The sequence below is a fragment of the Hydra vulgaris genome, chromosome 04 (genome assembly GCF_038396675.1).
Source record: "Hydra vulgaris chromosome 04, alternate assembly HydraT2T_AEP".
Classification (NCBI taxonomy): Eukaryota; Metazoa; Cnidaria; class Hydrozoa; order Anthoathecata; family Hydridae; genus Hydra; species Hydra vulgaris.
In genome coordinates, this window is record NC_088923.1 from 49464727 (window position 1) to 49485691 (window position 20965).

General features: G+C 28.3%; 1 protein-coding gene across 7 annotated transcripts in view; it reads left to right on the top strand.

Moving 5' to 3' along the window:
- LOC101235772 (nuclear receptor coactivator 7) overlaps positions 1–20965 on the top strand; it is a 78232-nt gene that overhangs the window by 52215 nt on the left and 5052 nt on the right. For 6 of the 7 annotated variants that reach the window (XM_065796548.1, XM_065796549.1, XM_065796550.1 and 3 more), the window contains 4 exons: positions 1048–1089; positions 16495–16571; positions 17233–17299; positions 20422–20574. In XM_065796548.1, coding sequence (XP_065652620.1) covers positions 1048–1089; positions 16495–16571; positions 17233–17299; positions 20422–20574 — 339 coding nt within the window. The remainder of the gene's footprint in view (positions 1–1047; positions 1090–16494; positions 16572–17232; positions 17300–20421; positions 20575–20965) is intronic. The other variant, XM_065796546.1, reaches the window with a different exon arrangement.

Consider the following 20965-nt stretch of genomic DNA (forward strand, 5'->3'; position numbering starts at 1 on the left):
TAGTCTTTCATTATCATTTTCAATAGTCATTCACCAAATATATCTTTTCATTATTGGTTCATCAAATGTAAAATTTTCGTGAGTAAATATTTACTTTTTGATAACTATTTTTGCACTGAAAGAACTTCCTTATTTGTCATATTTAAAATTAAAGTGAACACATGTAAAAGTGAATCATTGAAACAAAAGCTCTGTAATTATGTAGTCATAAATTTTGTGATAGAAAATCGTATAATTACTGAAAAACAAGAAGGAAATATAAGAAAATGCATAAAACCGTAATATTACAGCATGGACATTTGGAAACCATTTTAAGTTTGCATTATAATACGGCATGGACTGTTAATGGGTTAAAACCAGCTTCATCTCCATTCCAAAAATGCATAGCTTTACCGAGGCCTTCTTTTAATGAATCAATTTTTTTTTCCCATACAACCAAATTATTTTTTGGTGACGCTGATGACGCTTTCAAAAATGCAGTGTTTGTTGCTCAGTTCTGAGTGGCATTGACTTATAAAACTTTGGTACCATTTGCAACCAAGGGTTCCATTTAATCTCAATTAAATAATCAATAAACTTTGAACTTGATTTAATTATCTACCAAATCAAACACCTTACATATGAAGCAAGTGAACCAAGGTTAACTTAATAGAAGGACTCAATTTTCTTGTATTGTCAATCTTTTCCAATACACATCATTTGGTCTCCTCATTTATTTTTAACCTTTTAAGTTAAGTAAGTTCAATTCATATTTAGATTTATAGAGATTTTAGAAACTGAAGAAACGATGTGCCTTTGTAGTTACTTTGTGTCCTTTTGTAGTTACTTTGTGTGTTTTGGTTTTGTGCACTGTCGGCTTTGTGGTACTTTTACTCTATATTACTCTACTGATATAATTTATGTTTCTTTAATGACATGTTACTTTACTGATATAAATTAGATTTTTTTTAATGACATATGTTACCGACATAAATTATATTGCTTTAATGACATAATTTAAATTGAAATGAAATGATCTATTAAATAAATTATAATTTTTTATGTTAGAATCTTTTAACATCACAATCATCATCTCCATCAGCTATTGAGGTATTTTTTGTTAATGCCAATTCTTTTGTGTCAAAAAAAAAGGTAAAATTAAAGTAAATATTTCAAAAAGAGATTTATAAGCAGACATAAGCCTTATACTATAAGTTATATGTTAAAGACAATATTCAATTTTGAAGATCTTCATTTAATTTCTTTTGTGTTTTAGATTAAAAAAGTTTATCAACTTTTCCAAAATGTAAATTTCACTTGATATTGCTCTGTTTTGTGTGACCCCATTTTTAAAAAAAGTTTTTTTCCCAAGAAATATTTATTTCTAAAAGTTAGCTCACAGTGTTAAGTTAACTTTCAATTAATGTCCTAAATAGTAAGAAATTAATATTATACAAAAACAATTTTTTCTGTATTTTGTATGGGGTAGGTGACCTAAATTGGCACACTTAAGGAATAATTACGCTTTTGAAATAAATACGCTTTTGCTCGGTAAAAAGATTAAATCCTTTCATCGACCAAAGCGTAACGTGGATTAATATTAATTACTTAATAACTACAATTCACTTATTATTTTAGAATCTTAGATTTTTTTTGTTACAAAATACAAATTGAAATTACAAATTGAAATTACAAATTGTAAGTCTTTTGCTAACAACTTTAAATTTTTTTTTCTAGAAGAAAAAATTCAAACCAACAAAAGTTGATAAAAAAATTTTTTCATTAAACAATGAAATTTAAATGCAACACTAAAAATAATTTTTATTTAAAAGCACTAATATTAATAATTTATAAAAAAAGTTTAGGGCTAATATTGTCCAATGAAACTTAAGAATTAAACTGGTGGTATTAGTGACCTTTTTTACTGAAGGAGTTAAAAAAAGTCTTTAAAAACAACGTTAAAAACAACTTTAAACTTTTTTAATGCTTGCAATAACTTTTATGCTGGGCAATGCCCATTCGGAGAAGCTGACTTAGGCAGTTAAGTGAGATTTGCTTTCATAATAATATTTTCATATTCAAGAGGCAGCTGTGCTGCAGTAGTAGCTCTGAACCCTAAGGTCCAAGGTTTGATGCCAGCTCTAGCTAAATAAAAGTTAACTTCCTATAAATGCTCTGCCGCATCTTCTAGATTGTTAGAATGGCGCTAATAAACAATATTTTGTATATTTCAAAATATAATTACCCTACTTTTATAAGAAGATTTTTAGGGATACTTTGCAAAGAAAGATGTGTGTGTGTGTGTATATATATATATATATATATATATATATATATATATATATATATATATATATATATATATATATATATATATATATATATATATATATATATATATATATATATATATATACAGTAGTGTCTAAAAGTAATTGGATAAACACCTTTTTTGCTATATTTTCTCATTAAATTAACATTTTAAAATGAAATTTTGTGTAAGCGTGTCAAATTATACTACAATTATGAAAAACAAAACACAAAAATTCCCCATTTGGGAGTAATTACTCAAAATTTTGCTAAAAGAATGGAAATGATTGGCTCAAAAGTAATTGGACAAACTAAGTTCTAACAACATTGATATAACTTTTAACTTCTATTTTAACTTCTTTTTCTGAAGGCAGATTTTTATAAAAATATTCAATGATCAATAATTTGCAATGGGACATATTTAAGCGAGACAGTGAAAAAGTTAATTGTACAAGCATCTAATAAAGACTGTGTGACAAATTTCAATAGATATGAACATTCCGAGATCAACAGTCGGTTATACATTAAAAGTTTTTCAACAACGGCCACAAAGCCACTTCCAAGTTTCAACAAAGTCAGGACGCCCAAAATCAACAACTTTTTGCCAAGATAATGTTGTAGTAAGATTGTCAAAGACAGATCCGCGCAAGAGTGCTAAAGAAATTCATAGAAAATTTACTCATTTGCATCAAATTTCTTGCTCTTATGCAACAGTAAAGCATCGCTTAAGACAAAACAGCCTTTTTGGCCATGGTCCTGTTAAAAAACCTTTTGTTTCTGCAAAAAATTGTAGAGCACGGTTAAAATTTGCTAAAGAACATCTAAATTGGACAGCAAACCAATGGTCGAAAATACTATGGAGTGATGAGTCAAAGTTTAATATGTTTGGTTCTGATGGTATTAAATATGTTCGACGTCCAATAGGTCTTTGAAATGATGTTAAGTACCAAGCTCCTACATTAAAGCATGGTAGTGGTTCAGTAATGGTTTGTTCATATTTTAGCCGTGATGGAGTAGATCCAATCTATCGAGTTCAAGGCATTATGGACCAAAACATGCATAAAGGAATAATCAAAGATATAATGCTGCCACATGCAAAAGACAAAGTATTGCGTGGTTGGACTTCCCAACACGACAACCATCCAAAACACACCTCCATCTAGTCACAGAATTTTTGGCTCAAAAAGTTTATATCTTGGAATGGCTGTCACAATCTCTGGACCTGAACCCAATCGAATATCTTTGGGGACATATAGAGAAAAATTGGTGTTTGGAAACCATCTAATCAGCATGATTTGTTTGAGTTGATTAAGCGCACTTGGGAGGAAATACCAATTGATGTTTTAATTAATTATTTATGCACAGATTATATGCATTATGTAACAGAATATAACACTATGTAACATTACATATATTATTTAACAGAAATCTTCATAAAAAATGCTGAAAAATTTATTCTTTGTTGAGAAAGTTTTTTTTTTAAACATCATATTTAGTTTGTCCAATTACTTTGAGCCAATCATTTCAATTCTTTTATTAAGATTTTGAGTAATTACTCCCAAAATTAGATTTAAATTTCTTTTTCATAATTGTAGTATAATTTAACCTGCTTATGCAAAATTTCATTTAAAAATGTTAACTCAATGAAAAAAGATAACCAAAAAAGTGTTTGTCCAATTACTTTTGGACGCTACTGTATATATATATATATATATATATATATATATATATATATATATATATATATATATATATATATATATATATATATATATATATATATATATATATATATATATATATATATATATATATATATATATATATATATACACACATATATATATAGTATGCGTCAAAAGTGTTTACATGTTTTTGAAAAATATTCTTTTTTAAAATAAATGATTGAAATACATGTTTATATATCAATATATATATACCAAAATAAAGGTAATTCATTGTAGTTTCATGTTTTGAGCCTGAATTTAAATGAATGAGAAGTGTTAATAGCAAATTATTTATTGAAACAAAATGTCAGATGTAAACAGTTTTGTCGCGATTTATGCTATTATTAATTTTAATGCAAAATTAATACTTTGTGTAGCCTCCACGACTTCTAATGACTGCTGCAATTCTCGCAGGCATGCTACCAATCAACTTCTTGCATTCTTCAACAGTTATCAAACTCCAAACATACTCAACTCGTTCCCATAATTCTTGTTGACTGGCTGCTCTTGTTTCATAATTATAAACTTGATTCTTCACAATAGACCAAAGATTCTCGATCAGGTTAAGATCGGACGAAGAGAAACATCCCCAAAACAACAACTCTCCGCCGCCATATTTTACTGTTGGAATAAAGTCACGATCAGAAATTCCTTCTCCAGCTTTTTTCCATATATATGGAATGCCATCAAAGCCAATCAAGTTAATCTTGCTTTCGTCTGTCCAAATCACCTTATTCCACTCAGCAAAAGTCTAGTTTTCATACTTCTTTGCAAATTCCAATCGTTGTTTACGATGTTTCGGTGTTAGTAGTGGTTTCTTGATCTTCTTTTTTGCCTTGAATCCAATTCTCTTGAGTTCTCTCTGCACTGTTCAAGTACTTACCACTGTACCTTGAGCATTATTTAATTGTTTCTTTACATCGTGTGCTGATTTTGCTTTATTTGTCATGATTAATCTAGAAATTGTTCTCTGATCTCGAGTAGTGAAAATTTTCTTGCGTCCATTTTTGTTGCATTTCTCCTCTATATCGTTTCGCTTCTTAGTTTTATAGACTAAACAATAAGATATATTAATTTCTCGTCCTATCTCACGAAGAGACAATCCTGATTTAAGCTCCTGAACAGCTAAATTTTCAATTTCTTTCAACACTTTCTTCATTCTTTCAATTATAATTTTTCTGTTGTTTACATTACGAATTTTAAGCTTAAATAAACCGTTTATTACTAATTGAGATATGTTTTATTTAAACAAATTAAAAATATAGCCACAAAGTATTAATTTCGCATTAAAATTAATAATAGCATAAATCGCGACAAAACTGTTTACATCTGACATTATGTTTCAATAAATAATTTGCTATAAACACTTCTCATTCATTTAAATTCAGGCTCAAAACATGAAACTACAATGAATTACCTTTATTTTTTTATATATATATTGATATATAAACATGTATTTCAATCATTTATTTTAAAAAAGAATATTTTTCAAAAACAAGTAAACACTTTTGTTGCATACTGTATATAAATATATATATATATATATATATATATATATATATATATATATATATATATATATATATATATATATATATATATATATATATATATATATATATATATATACACACATATATACATATATATACACATATATATACACACATATATACATATATATACTATATTTACATATATATACTATATTCACATACACATAAATATGTGTATATATATACATAAATATGTGTGTATATATATATATATATATATATATATATATATATATATATATATATATATATATATCCATGTATTATATCTATCCATAAATTTGATAAAATTAGTTAAAAATTTAATTGTTTTAATATTCATTGAAACATTTTTCATACAATAAAATGTTAATATTTATTTTCAATTAAAAATGAATTTATTAAATATGTCAAGTAAGTCTTTACTGGCTTTGTAATCAAACTTTCCATATTTAATGTTGACTAATGCTAATAAAAGTATAATAATCTTTAAACAGTACAATCTGCTTCATGTCCTGCTGCCTTGTAGGATACGCTTTTTTAGGCATTGGCTAGGAGATGTCAACTCCGACTTAAAACACCCCCTGCCTTAAGGCTACTGTCTTGTAGAAGGCCTCCTAGGCAAAACTTAAGGGGTAAACAGATTCTATCTGCTGACCAGCCTCGCACCCCTTCTTCATCTATTAGGCTGGCGCAGATGTATTTTTAATACATTGTTTCCAGTTTAGGATGTTGAATGCTGGATCTTCTTGACTCAATGCATGGGTTTTGCTTATGTCTCTGTTTTTAGCCAACTCATTCTATTATCTCATAATGAGGGTATAGCTCTAAAACTCAGTTTTATGGTTCTGAGGCCGGCTGGTAGTCAGGTTTCCCTCAGAGAGGCGATCCCATCAACAGCTGAAAAATATCAAAGTATTAACAGAGCCATGTTGCGCATGGATGGTGTTACTGCTTGTACTTTTGGTGTGCATTACCAAGGCCACACTTGGAGCCCTTTGTTACAGCTTAGTATTTATTAATAGTAATGAGGCAATTGCTTGGGCTATTAAACAGTGTACTAAGTACTATCTATGCTTTGAGTCAAGTTCTTTAACAAATTTAAAAATGAATAAAGTACCAAAAACTATAAAGCACAAAAAGCCATCATCATCACCAAGTTCTCTTAACCTATCATTCACTAATATTCGTGGTCTTCGAAGTAACTTTTCTTCTGTTGAGTCTTATCTCTCTGAATAGCTTGGCTCTAGTGTCAGTAACTTTGCAGGCATTAAAGCCCACAGTTTTTGCCTTTCTCAATCCCTAACTCAAATAGTCAACTTTCCAACAACTTGTTTCTGATCCTAGTCAGTGCTTAGTTTCTCCACATTCACCCTTAGGTGCTTCTGATCACAGTTTGATCTCTTTAAAACTATTATCTCATTCTTCTTCATCATCAGAATCCCCTTATCATTGTACCTCTTACAACTACCTTAAAGCTGACTGGGACTCTTTTCATGATTTTCTTCGTGATGGCCCTTGGTTAGAAATCTTTCGTCTTCCTGTTGACAAATGCACTTCTTACATAACTTTGTAGATTCAGGCTGGCATGGAATCTTTTATTCCCTCTCTACAATTCCAGGTCAAGCCTCACTCTTCTTTAAAGTTTTCCTCGCATTGTGCTGCTGCAATTGCCAATCGAAACTGTTACTTCCATATCTATCAACAAAACTATTCTCCAGAAAACAAACGTCTGTTTATTACTGCTAGAAACCATTGTAAAAAGGTTTTGTCTAATGAAAAAGCCCGCTATTCTCAGGTCATGAAATCTCGTATCTCATCTCAAAAATTAGTCTCTCGTGACTTCTGGAAAATCTCTAATAGTATCAATAATAAGGGCAAATCTGTAATTCCACCTTAAGACAAAGCTGAATTGTTTGCTAAAAACTTTTTGATATTGCCAACAAACAGGTTGATCCATTGCTTGACATTCGTATCACTCCATTTTCTGTATCTAAAGTGGTTTCCTGCTTAGACTCTTCTACAGCTTGTGGCCCGGACAATATACCTGTTATAGTTTTGCAGAAGTGTTCTCCGGAGTTGTCGTCTCTACTTTCAAAACTATTCAACTAGTGCTTATCAGAGTCTTGTTTTCCAGCCAGCTCGAAGGTGGCATCTGTTATCCCTATTTTCAAAAATTCTGGAGAGCGATCCGATTTGTCTAACTTCCGTCCCATTAGTCTTCTTCCTATTGTAAGCAAGGTTTTTGAATCTTTATTAACAAACACCTAATCTCTTATCTTGAATCTAATAATTTACTTTCTGATTATCAATATGGAGTTCGATCTTCTCATACTACAGCTGATTTGCTAATAGTAATAACCAATAGGTTTTATCGTGCATTAGATAAAGGTGGAGAGGTTAAGGTCATTGCTCTTGACATTTCTAAATGTTTTGATAAAGTTTGGCATGCTGGTCTTTTCCATAAGCTTTCTTGTTAAGGTTTATTTGGTAAAATCTTTAAGATTATTGAATCCTTCCTTTCCAATCGTAGTATAAAAGTTTTCCTTAATGGACAGCACTCTTCTTCTTATTCTGTATCTTTAGGGTTTCCTCAAGGTTCATTCCTTGGCCCTATACTCTTTTTAATTCACATTAACGATCTTTATATATTCTAACATCTAAGATGGCATTGTTCGCTGATGATACTATCATTTATTCTTGTCGCGATAAGAACCCAACACTCTCTGATTGCTTGGAGCGGGTATTAGAGCTTGAAAAGGATCTCACTTCTGCTACTGCATGGGGCTCATAGTGGCTGGTGAACTTTAATTCAGATAAAACCCAAATTTTTTCAGCCAATCGATACCGCAATAATTTAGATCTTCCTATATTTATGAACGGTAACGTACTCGATCATTACTGTTCATAAATATAGGAAGATCTAAATTATTTATATTTATAGTCATTTACCCTTCATCTTCTAGGATTAACTCTTACTTCTGATATTTCTTGGAAATCTTATATCGAGTCTGTTGCAAAATTAGCATCTTCTAAGGTTGCATCTCTATATTGAGCTCGACACTTTCTTACCCTTGATTCTATTCTCTATTTCCAAAAAGCCTTATTTGTCTAGTTTTTTTCCTCAAACATCAGTCCTTTGGAATTCGCTTCCTTCATTTTGCTTTCCTGATTCATATAATATGCAATCCTTTAAGTTGTCTGTCAATTGTTATCTGACTCTACAATCTTCATCTTTTCTCTTCCAGTAACTTCCAACTCTAATTAGTGGTGTCTTGCAGCCTTGTTGGAAGCGAAGATGTTCAAAGAAAAAATTAAAAAATATATATATAAACACAATTAAGACTCCAATTGTGGGCTCATCAGAAAAGGATGACTCTAAACAAAAAATGGAATATTCAGTTCTTGTGTTTTTATCATATTTAAAATCTTATTCTGCATAAGTGTACACTCTAAGAAAAAATCCGTTATATACAATGAACTGCATCTGGTTCTATTGCACCAACGGGTTTTCCGTTATGTTAACGGAGTAAAATTTTAACGGATTGAAGTTCGTCGATATTAGTCCGTTGAAATTGCGGATTTATTCCATTCGTGCAACAAAGAATTCTTTAAAATAACGATATTATTACGCTGGGCAGCTTTTGCTGTTTTGGTAAAATAAAGAATTTACTATGTCATCATATTGCATAATTTATTATTCCCTTTATTAAAATTAGAAAGGAATTAAGCCAGATAAAACTGAGGTTTCATTACAAAATAGCCCTTATTTTTAGTATAAAGATTATTTTATTATGATATTCAACATCTGATACAAGCAGTACTACTTATACAAACTAACTTGATCTGGAGAGATTTTTTAGCAAGCTCTAAAAACTTTTTAACCTTTTAATTGGAAACTAATTAAATATTTATAATAATTTAATTCAATATAGAAACTTTCAATTACAACAAAAATTAAAAGATTTAAATAAAATTATAAAATTTATAAAAAGTTTCTTAATATATATTTAAATAATACAGTTATTATATTCAAGGTCAAAAAACATTTATATAAAAAACACAGACATGTATACAATTGTTACTATTCTAGATTTCAATTTTTAATACTGTTGTAAATTCATGTGTGTGCACATTTCAATTCCAGCAACCTGTTGTCGGTTATTTAAAGATAAACAAACCTTAAAATACAATAAAGAAAATATTGAATATAAATGATATACCATAATACAAAATGGTAATAAATTTTTACTTATAACCCTGTAAGAAACATTTGTTGCTAGTTCTTTATTTCTAAATTGCTAATAAAAATTATGTTATTTTATTAGTTCTGCATTTCAATGTATTAAATTGAATTTTATTTAGTAATAATAAACATGTTAAAAGTATAATATTAGAATTTAAATTTGATACCTAATGCCTGAATGCCACATGTCTAAAGTAGCAAGTTATATACAAATATAAACAAGCAATATATAAACTTATTTGTAACCAATAAATAAACTAACATAAAAAAATTGCAAGAAAAAAAAAAGAGTTTTGCAACTTACTGTGTGATATAGCATGACACGTGTCTAAAATTATAAAAGCATATACAGACTTAAATATACAAACTATAACAATCCATATATAAACTTTGCTGTAACTAGCCTAAATAAATACCCATAAAAAAATGCAAGTAAACATTTTACAAAGGATGAAACTTACAGTGTGATATTGCATGCCACACTTATAAAATAGTCAATTATAAAAGCATATAAACAAATTATATGTAAACTGGCTGCAACTAGTCTAAATAAATATACCCATTAAAATATATGCAAGTAAACATTTAAGTTTGATACCTCATGCCTGAATGAACCATGTCTAAAGTAGCAAGTTCTATACAAATAGTTTTACAAATAATTTAAACTTACAGTGTGATATAGCATCACACATGTCTAAAATAGCAAATCATAAAAGTGAATACAAACTTAAATATACAAACTAAAACAATCCCTATATAAACTTTGCTATAACTACCCTAAATAAACACCCATAAAAAAATGCAAGTAAACATTTTACAACTGATGAAACTTACAGCGTAATATTGCATGCCACGTGTCTAAAATTGAAAATTATAAAAACTTATATAAACTAGCTCTGTGTAAACATAGCTGCAACTAACCTAAATGATAATACCCATCATTGATGGGTCTTTTAATGGCATCAAAAGAAATGTTAACATTTTTAATTTTACAACTGATTTAAATTTATACTGTAAGTTACTACATGTCATGTTTAAAATAGAAAATTACACAAGAATATATACAAGTCATATTGTCTTAATTATAGAAATAATTGTTCAACTAACCCTTTAGTTTATCATATAAAATAAAATTAAAAATATATATATATAAATTTAAAATAAGTTTAACAACCTTCGAAATTACAAATAACAGAGTGTGATTTAAAATGTGTTTATCCGTTTGCTTTCTCTACTAAAATTTAGTAAAAAAAACAAATTGATAAACACAATTTAAATTACGCTTTTTTTAAATAGTTTCGCATTTAGTCGAAATGTGAAGCTATTTAAAAAATGGCAAATTAAACTTACTGCAACAAACCTTTATCTACAACTTAAATGTGGTTTAAAAAAAAATGCCTTTTAAAACTTTATCATTTATAAATAAAGAACTATAATATAGAACAAAAATATTGACAAATCTAAATCAAACAAACAAGACTTAAAAATATAATCTACAGAAAAAGCACTTCAAAATTTCATATAGAAACCCTTTTTAACAAAAAGTTCAGTTGTTTTTCAACAGATTTGAATATTTAATCCGTTGAATTAATGAAATTTTGAAGAATTCGTTAATAGTTTGATTTACTCCGTTAATTTTGTGATTTGGTTATGAATTACTTTGTTAATTTAACGGAAAAAAGAAATCCTTTGCTTTTTCTAACAAATTGTTTTTAGAGTGTACATTTCATGTGAGTAAAATGTTCAGAAATTACTGATAGAAGGGTGTATATACCCTTACCTTGCTCCAATTGTCTTCTTTTCAGGTTTCATTCTCCTTGGTCCTCTCACTCACTGTGTTTTTTTCTCTGTACATGTCTTTTCCTTTTGGTTGAAATGCCTCCGGTCCATTTTCTAAAAGACAAAAGTTCACAGTTAGAGGACTTAAAAGTATACCTTCATCGGCTTATTCTTGTTTTTTTGATAGCTTATTTTTGTTAAGCTATTAATAATAGTTATTTCCATACAGCTAACAATTCTGGTCCGGATTTTATATTTAAATTTAATTCCGGTCTGGATTTTATAATAATATATTAATAGTCTTTTTGATGGGTTTTAAGAGTAACCCATCGACAAAAAAAAAAGAAATATATATTTAAAAACGTTATATAAAGTTAAAAACACGAAAACATCATTAATTAAAATTATTAATTAAAAAAAACTTACTTGTCATAATTTTTGTGGTTTTTAAATTAAATGTACATCTGCATGTATTTAACTGTTTTAAGATTTACTTGCCAATTAAAAGTTGCTTAAATGTTAAAGGTTACTTAAATGTAAAAAAAAAGTTATGTTAAATAGAAATGTTAAATAATTCTTGTTGAAGGCCTTCTAGGCAATATTTTACTTCTGCTTACCCCTAAGCAGAAGTATTCTGTTGACCAGCAGAATCTACAAAAATCTATAAAATACAAGCTTTAGCTTGTATTTTATAAATTTTGTAATTTATAGATTTTTACTTTTGCCTCCTTGATAGTGGCTATGCGACTCTTCCTGTTATCTCCTAATGAGGGTACAACATATTTTTTACACATGTTTGTGGTCTTCAGAGTAGCTTTTCATCAGTTGAATCTTACCTCTTTCAAAATTCACCAGAATTGCTTGCTATTTGTGAGACTAATTTAAATTCAGCTCTTGCCTCTTCTGATCTCTGTTTTGATGGGTACTACCGTTTTATTTGCAAAAGACTCCAATAGTCATGTGATTGGCTTGGCTGTATACTTAAGCATCAATTCACCAATTTTTTGAGAAATCTGGTTTAAATCCTATGAACATTCTTTTATGTGCTTCCAATTAGCACCTCTGCACTCTATCACCTTTCTGTTTGTTATTTATTGTTCTCCTTCTTCTCAAGACTGCACTCTTTTAGATGTAATTTCTGATCAAGTTGATCATGCCCTTTTTTCTTTACCCTCTGCCAATATTGTTATTATTGGTGACTCATTACATATAATGCTTATCACACTGAATGGCTTGGCTCTAACAACACTATCCCTGCTGGCACAAAAGCCCATAACTTCTGTATTTCTCTATTTCTTACTCTAATAGTCAACTTTGTGACATTTTTCCAGACAACCCTAATCACTTACGTTCACTCCTTGATTTGTGTCTTGTCTCAGACTCTAGCTCGACTTCGGTTTCTCCTTGTTCTCCTTTAGGTGGTTTCGACCATGAAATGACCTCTTTCAATGAAATCTTATACTTCTTGTACTTCTTTATCGGACTACTTACTCTCAAGTCCCAAATACAAGGAAGGAGGGGGAGCGTTTAATAATTTTTGGAAAAATTTTCCCACCCACCCTGAGCTTATTTAGACCCCTCCCCTTCCCCCCGTTTATTAATTTTTACTTACAATTAAAAAAAAAAAAAAAATTAGAAAAAATTTATTACAGTCACCGATAAAAACAAAATTTTTCCGTGTAAACAGGCTTTAAAAATCACTAACCAAGTAAATCCCGATTTATCAAAAATGAGCTTTTTATTTTTCACCAAAGTACAAAACTTGTTAAATCCTATTGAAATTATTATAAAACAGCTGTTATAAAATGCGCATTTGACTGCAAGCCACACTAAATTTAAATAGTTTTATGCATGTTTTTTAAAAAATATTAGTTTGGATTTATAAACTGAAATTTTTTATAAAAAATACTTACATCATAACATAAAAAAATCCCCCCCCCCCCCTACCTTTATTAAATCCCCTTTCCCTTTTTCCCTCTTCCCCCACAACCTCTTTCTGTTTATTAAATCTGGACTAAAAGCCCCCTCCTCCTCCTTTTATTCCCACCCCCTTGTATTATGGACTCGAGAGTACTACTATTCTAAAGCTGACTGGGATTTTTTTTGTAATTTTCTTTGTAATGGTTATTTGGTTGATGTCTTTTCTCTCTCTCTGCTGATAATTGGACTTCCTACATAACCTCCTGGACCCAGACAGGTATTGGAGCTTTTATTCCTTCTTGTTGGATTTAAGTCAAGCCTCATTCTACTCCATGGTTTTTACCTTCTTGTGCGTCTAATCATTTCTTTCTAAAGAAAATAATGATTATAATTAGTTTTATAAATAAAATAATTTTAGTCAAGATAAATAAAATAATTATTATGATTATTATACTTTTGTAAACAAACTTTTTATTATTGGAAGAAATGTAAAAAAGTACAGTCTAATGCTTAGGTGTATTATTCTCAGTTAATTAAATCTCAATCTTGAAGATTAGGCTTTATAGACTTTTAAAAAATCTTTAACAGTGTCATTAACAAAGATAAGTTTAACATTCCATCTCATTTGAATCTTGAATCTTATGGCCATAATCTTCCTGCCATTCCAATTAAATAGGTTATCTCATTGTTAGACATCCACATCACTCCAGTTCCCGTTGCTAAAGTCATATCTCAATTAAACTTTTCTACTCCTTGTGATCCAAACAGCTGTCATAGTCTTACATTAGTGTTCTCCAGAACTCTTTTCAATTATTTCAAAATAATTTAATAAGTGCTTGAGTAAAACTTGTTTTTCTGCATGCGGAAAAATGGTATCTGTGGTTCCAATATTTAAAAACTCTGGAGAACATTCCAACTCTTCCAGCTATTATCTAATCAGTCTCCTCACTATTATTAGCAAGGTCTTTGATCAACAAATTTTTATCATTTCATCTTAACTCAAATATTTTGCTATCAGACACTCAATACAGTTTTTGATTTTTTCGTTCTACGGCTGACTTGCTAACTGCTGTGACCAAAAGATACTATTGTGCATTATATGGAGGCGGCAAGGCAAGGGCTTTTGTTCTTGACATATCTTAAGCTTTCAATAAAGTTTGGCATGCTGATCTTCTCCATAAGTTTGCTTTATATAGTATCTGGGAAAGTTTTTGAGATTATCAAATCATCTCTTTCTAACCACTTTATTAAAGTCATCTTTAAAGGTAAACACTCTTATTCATTTTCAGTAACTTCTGGGGTATCTCATGGTTCTATTGTTGACAAACTTACATTTATTTGGCTCTATTTGCAGACAACTCATTAATGAACTTAACGTTAATGATATAGGAAGTTGAATCCTATATCATTAATGATATAGGAATCAACTTTCTATATAATTATGGCAACCCTCTCACTGGGTCTTTTTCTTCGTGTTTTCTTGGATTATCTTTCACTACTGACCTCTCATAGAAATTATATATACAATCGGTTACAAAGTTAGCATCTGCAAAGGTTGCTTTTCTTTATCGTGCTTGCCATTATCTTACTCCTGCCTCCATTCTCTACCTCTACCAATCTTTTATTTGTCTCTGTATGAAATACTGTTGTCATTTGGGCTGGTTCTTCTAATGATGCTCTTTTTCTTTTAGACAAGGTCTTATAAAGCGTTGTAAACATAGTTGGACCTGCTCTATCTGCCAAACTTTAGCCTCTCTCCCATCATCAAAATGTTTATCTCTTTCTCTTTTTTACAGCATAATAATGAGATAATAATTAGATGGAATAGCTCCTTTGAACAGCAATCACGATTGCTGTTCAAAGGAGCTATTCCATCTCATTATCTCAAATATTATCTTTGCTGCTCAAAGAAGCTATTCCATCAACTAAAAAACATTCTTGCTTGACTTGTCATTTAGCAAAGTCACATCCTTTTACTGTATTTGTTTCTGCATGCTCCGAAAAACTTTTATTAATCTAGTTTTTTTTGGAAATCTCTCCTATCTTCATGTTTTCCTGACTCATACAGCCTACAACTTTTTAAATCTTCTGGCAACTGTTTCTTTACTCTTTAACTCTATTCTTTGTTTTCTAGTAACTCCCTAGATAATGGTGGTTATTTGCAGCCTTGTTAGTAGGGATTTGCAGCCTTGTTAGGAGGGAATTAAAATTTAAAAAAATAATTTATTATAGCTATAGTTTCAAGAATTGTTTCACATTGCTGAAAATTGAGAGTGGTGTTCATTTCTGTGATCTTTTTTGTTTTGTTTTTGAATCTTAGAATAATCATTTTACTAGCTTTCTGGATCCGTAAAATGGGTTACTTTAGGTCTGTTTCATACCTACCATTTATTTACTTTACTATATATATATATTTAGTCTATTAATTAAGACGGAAAATAATTTATCTTGGCTTTGAGTTAACGATTAACACTTTATAACTTTAAATTGACTTTTTATCTTTAATTAAATACAGAGGTCGGACACCTAAAACTACTATCTTTTTCCTGACTCCCTCTCACCTCCTCCCCCCTCCCTCTTATTGCCTATGAGTTTTAATGTAGAAACTCTTAGGTGCTTAATACAGGAGGGGGGGGTGGCATTTATTAATTTTTACTTGTTATCATCAACAGAAAACATTATCACAAAACTTAAAAAAATTTAAACTTCTACTAATTTATATATATATATATATATATATATATATATATATATATATATATATATATATATATATATATATATATATATATATTCGACTATTTTATAGTCATCTTCAGTTGGGTTAAAAAAAAACTTAATTAATTTTATATACAAATATTATACATATTACATTCAGAAGAATCATCAGCAAAAAGGATAAATGATTTTCTTACTAATTCATTACTGCTCTGTTCCTAAAGAGCATTGAGCACACCTTTTGTAAAATACTCTAACATATATATATACATATTTATAGAATTTGTTAATGGCTGATGAATCTAACAGAAGCAGCAAAAGTGGAAGCATAGCCAGTTTAGGAAGTATAACAAGAAGGTGAGAAATTTTTTCTTTTTGTTTTAAATATTTTACATATACAATATTTATTAAATTTCAAACTAGGTAAAAACCATGTAGACAAACAGCTTTTTAATTTAAAAGTTATAAATAGTCACCATTGTTACAATGGTTTTTTATTGGTTCAAATGTTTAACATTTTAAATTTTATTTTGTTTTTCTTTGATTGCAAAGTGGAAAAAACTGAAAGTAACTAATCATCAAGAAAATATAGAAATAAAATCTTTAAATTCTTACATGCCATCTATTCTTCCTTGTCAATAAGAGAAGTCTCAAACCTTTTTTAAATAGTTAAAACTATGTTTCATGCAAGGTTCAAAAATAATCAAGCAGGAAATTGTCTACGTTTTTATTTCATTGATTTTTATTTCTAGTTGCAAATCGGCTTTTTTTTAAATGTAAGAAAATGATTTTTTTTTAAATGTTTTAGGTCTTTTTTTTTCTCCAGAATTTAACAGTACAAGTACTATCAAAAGTATTTGTTTTAAAATAAAAAGTTTGTAAAGTTTAAAAAGTTTAAAAACTTAAAAGATGAAACTCTCTAAAACTGTTTTAATTTGTTTTAACCTTAAATATAAAAATTGAAGTTATATTATTATATTTAAGTATATATTATATGTTCCACCATTTGTGTGTTTAGTGATGCAGATGAAGATTTGGAGTTATTTGAAAACTCAGCTTTGTTATCCAAAAGACAATCTTATGAGGTAATGAATTTTTGATTAAATATTAAACTAAGAGTATATCGAATGAGAAAACTCAGATTGTAAATACAAGGAATGCCTACACAGTATGCAAACATGCAACAAAATCAAAAAAATAATCTAAGCTGTGACAATTGTAAAAAAAATGTCCCAAGAAAAGTGTACCCCCAACGAATATTTGTGAGGGTGCGGTTGTGCCTCACAATGGGGATAAAACCGTTTTTTTCACTAAGTGTAATTGTTGTGAAATAACATTTTCAAAAACTGTTCAAATTTTTTCTTAATTACATCAATTTAAAGCCTAATAATGTGGTTATTGAAATAAACTGTTAAAAAAACACATTTCAATTTTATTTTTATATAGCATTAATCCAAACATTACGGGGGCAATTATTCCCCTTACTTCTCCTATAACTTTAAGGGTTTAAGGAGAAACGGCAAGTTAAAAAAAAATGCAAAGTAAAATAGTATATATCTTTTCAAAAAAATTTGTTTGCTAAGATTTAAATTAAAAGAAAGTTTAATTGTTACCAAAACTATACAAAATATAAATCTTTCCAATAAAATTTATATACAATTATTAAAATGTTAACAAAAAGAAACAAAATGTATATCTTTTTACAAAATTTATTTACAAAGATTTAAATTAAAAGAAAATATTAATTGTTAACAAAACGAAATTTACAATAATTAAAATAAAAAATATTAACAAAAAGAAACAAAATATATATCTTTTTAACAAAATTTATTTACAAAGCCTACGATTAAAAAAAAAGAAAAAAACCTTGTATTTTTAAAAAAAATATATTTTTACAAACAAGATTTGATAAAGAAAGCAATAAAAATTTATTTATAAATACATTTACATCTTCTATTTGTAGATGTAGTATATTACCCTGCCCACCCATCCCACCAACGAGCAATACATAGCATGAAACAATGTTATGCGTATAAAGTTAATAATATTTAAAAAAACAACAGCTGTTTGTTTAAAATACAAGATATAAATACAGTTTTGTTCCACCCTTTTTTACTGCTCCATAAATGAGGCAAGATTTCTTAAAACATATATATTATAAATAATATTATCAATATTATTTATACATATATTGTATAAATAATATTGATAAATTAATTTATCAGTTTTATATATTGAGGAAATGATGCCTTTAAATAAATTATAAATAATTTTTTTGAAAAGCATTTTACATTTATAGGTTAATCAATTTTTTGTTTGCATATTAGGGTGGAGTGATTTTCATTTTTTTGGAAATTCAACTTTAGTAACTTGGAATTAAGTTCAACAGGGTAAAATATGAGCTCATGAAAAAAATCTAAAATAAAAAATCGACTTTGAAAAAATGCAAAAAAAATGCTATTTTTCTTAATTTTCAGGTTTTTCTGCAATTTAAAAAAATCAATTAATAAAAAAATCAAACCAGTCAAAAGTTTATTTTTTCAAGTAAATTTATTCATTATGAAATGGACAAATAAATTGATAATAAATTATAAAAATTTTATTTAATATAATGGTATATAAGCAATATACGCATTTAAACATTTAAATAGCTAGTTTTTATACCTCATTTTAACGCACATCTATTAATATAAAGTACAATCAAGTTTTAAACAGCAAACTTAAAATTACTTATAAAACTAAACTGTATATACAAAGTTTACTTATGTAAGTCATGTTTAGTTTTTTAAAGTACAATTAATTGAAAACTTTATATAACTATATACTAGTAGATTTAGATAATTATAGTTATATAGGTCTTGAAAGTGTTTACAAACAACTTGAGTAATTTTGACCTCAAGATTATCCTAGATGTAAATAATTATTAATTACCAGATATGAATAAAAGATTAATAAATTGCACAATTTAATTTTGACTGCATTGATCCTAAATCCTAAACACACTTTTATATTCGTCGCATTCAAAAAAGTAAAAGCAAGTACATTCATATAAAGATGTTTTATTAACATTAAATGCAAAATAATTTATTAAAAACCACAAAGTCATTTTTAGTTTCAAAATATGGTTGAATTTCCGTGGATTTTAGTTTAGTCAAAATATATTTATGACAAGCTTCCTGCCATATACTTGGTGACTAGCCTCTGTAACTAATTTGACAGCATGTTCTATGCTCTGCGCGTGAGAAGGAAATTCAGGAAGGTTTGGAACTTCTTTAGTTGCAATTAGTGCATCGATTTTGTCATCCTTCAACCATATTGTTGATACCGGTTCACTGCTTTTCTTTAAGTCAATTAATTCTGTCCAAGAAGTTGCTTGAAAGTTTATGTCAACATTAGCAATATTTGTAACACGGCATTCTTTATCTTTACTTATCTTGAGTTTTTTAATGACTAGTAATGCCTGTTCCTTTATGTTACAATCTTCATCTCTAAGTATACAATATAAAATGTTCTAAGGCATTAGACAATATGAATTTTTTTTTAGATTTTAAAAACAAATATTTTGTATTTCCTCACCTTGCTTCCTTTTGATAAGAAACCAAATGTATGCATACATTTGTACAATAAAATTCACAAGCCTTACATGATCTAGACTTGGTGCTTCAGTATGAGTACACAAAACCATGATTCGAATTGCTCAAGTCAACCATCTTTTGTTGTTTGGTGGATCAATTTTTCTTCTAAAAAATATGGGATTGACAAATCCTTTAGAAATTCCAAGACAATATTCAAATAATAGTCTTTGATCGGGTATATTTAAGAGTGAGGGGGTGAGATAAAGAGAATTAATGAGAGTAATAACAATTTATATATTAGGTAATAATGACTAATAAAAATTATGTTGATAATAAATAAAACATTTAAAAAGTTTAAAATACCTTAAATATTTCATAAAGATATCAATGCACAATCTTTTAGGTATTTTGTGCAATGTGCACTGACTTTGCAATGTGCACTGACACTGCACATTGCACAATTTTGTCTTCCAGACTGAAATTCAATTTTAATTTCCAGATTGCAATTTAATTTCTGTTTTTTTAGTACCAAAAAATAAGTTCTTTTATGTAATCATAATAATGTATCTTATTATAATAAATAATACTATCAATAGTATATTAATATTAATATTTATATGTTGTTTATTTAGCTATACCGTAGACTTCCTTCACGAGCAGTAGGTCATTCTTGGGAACTTGTTTATAGTACATCAGTTCACGGAATTAGTTTGCTAACTTTATACAGAAATTTTCAGTCATATGAATCTCCAGCTCTCATTATAATAAAAGATGAAAAAGATGTGGTAATTTTTTTTTTTTTTGCTTCATTATATATTAATTTTTGTTTGTTTTTCATTTGTTTGTAAAATACTAAAAAACTAAGTATGAAATGATAAAAACCAGCCATAAAAATAAATTTTTAATCAATGTATATTTAATTTTTATTTTTAATAAAAGTTGATTGGAGTTTGAAAAGTTTATTGCTTGGAGTTAAATTGATAGTTAAGTGAGCCATAAATAAAAAAAACCAATGAGAGTGGTTTGGCATTATGACCTAAGTTGAGAAAATAAAATACCTGATTTAAAAAAGAAATAAAACAACTGTCAATGTTTTAAAAAGCTGATGCAACAAGAAATATTTAAAAAGTTGTTTCCAACAACAAATCTTATAAGAAATGTTTTAAAAAGTTGATT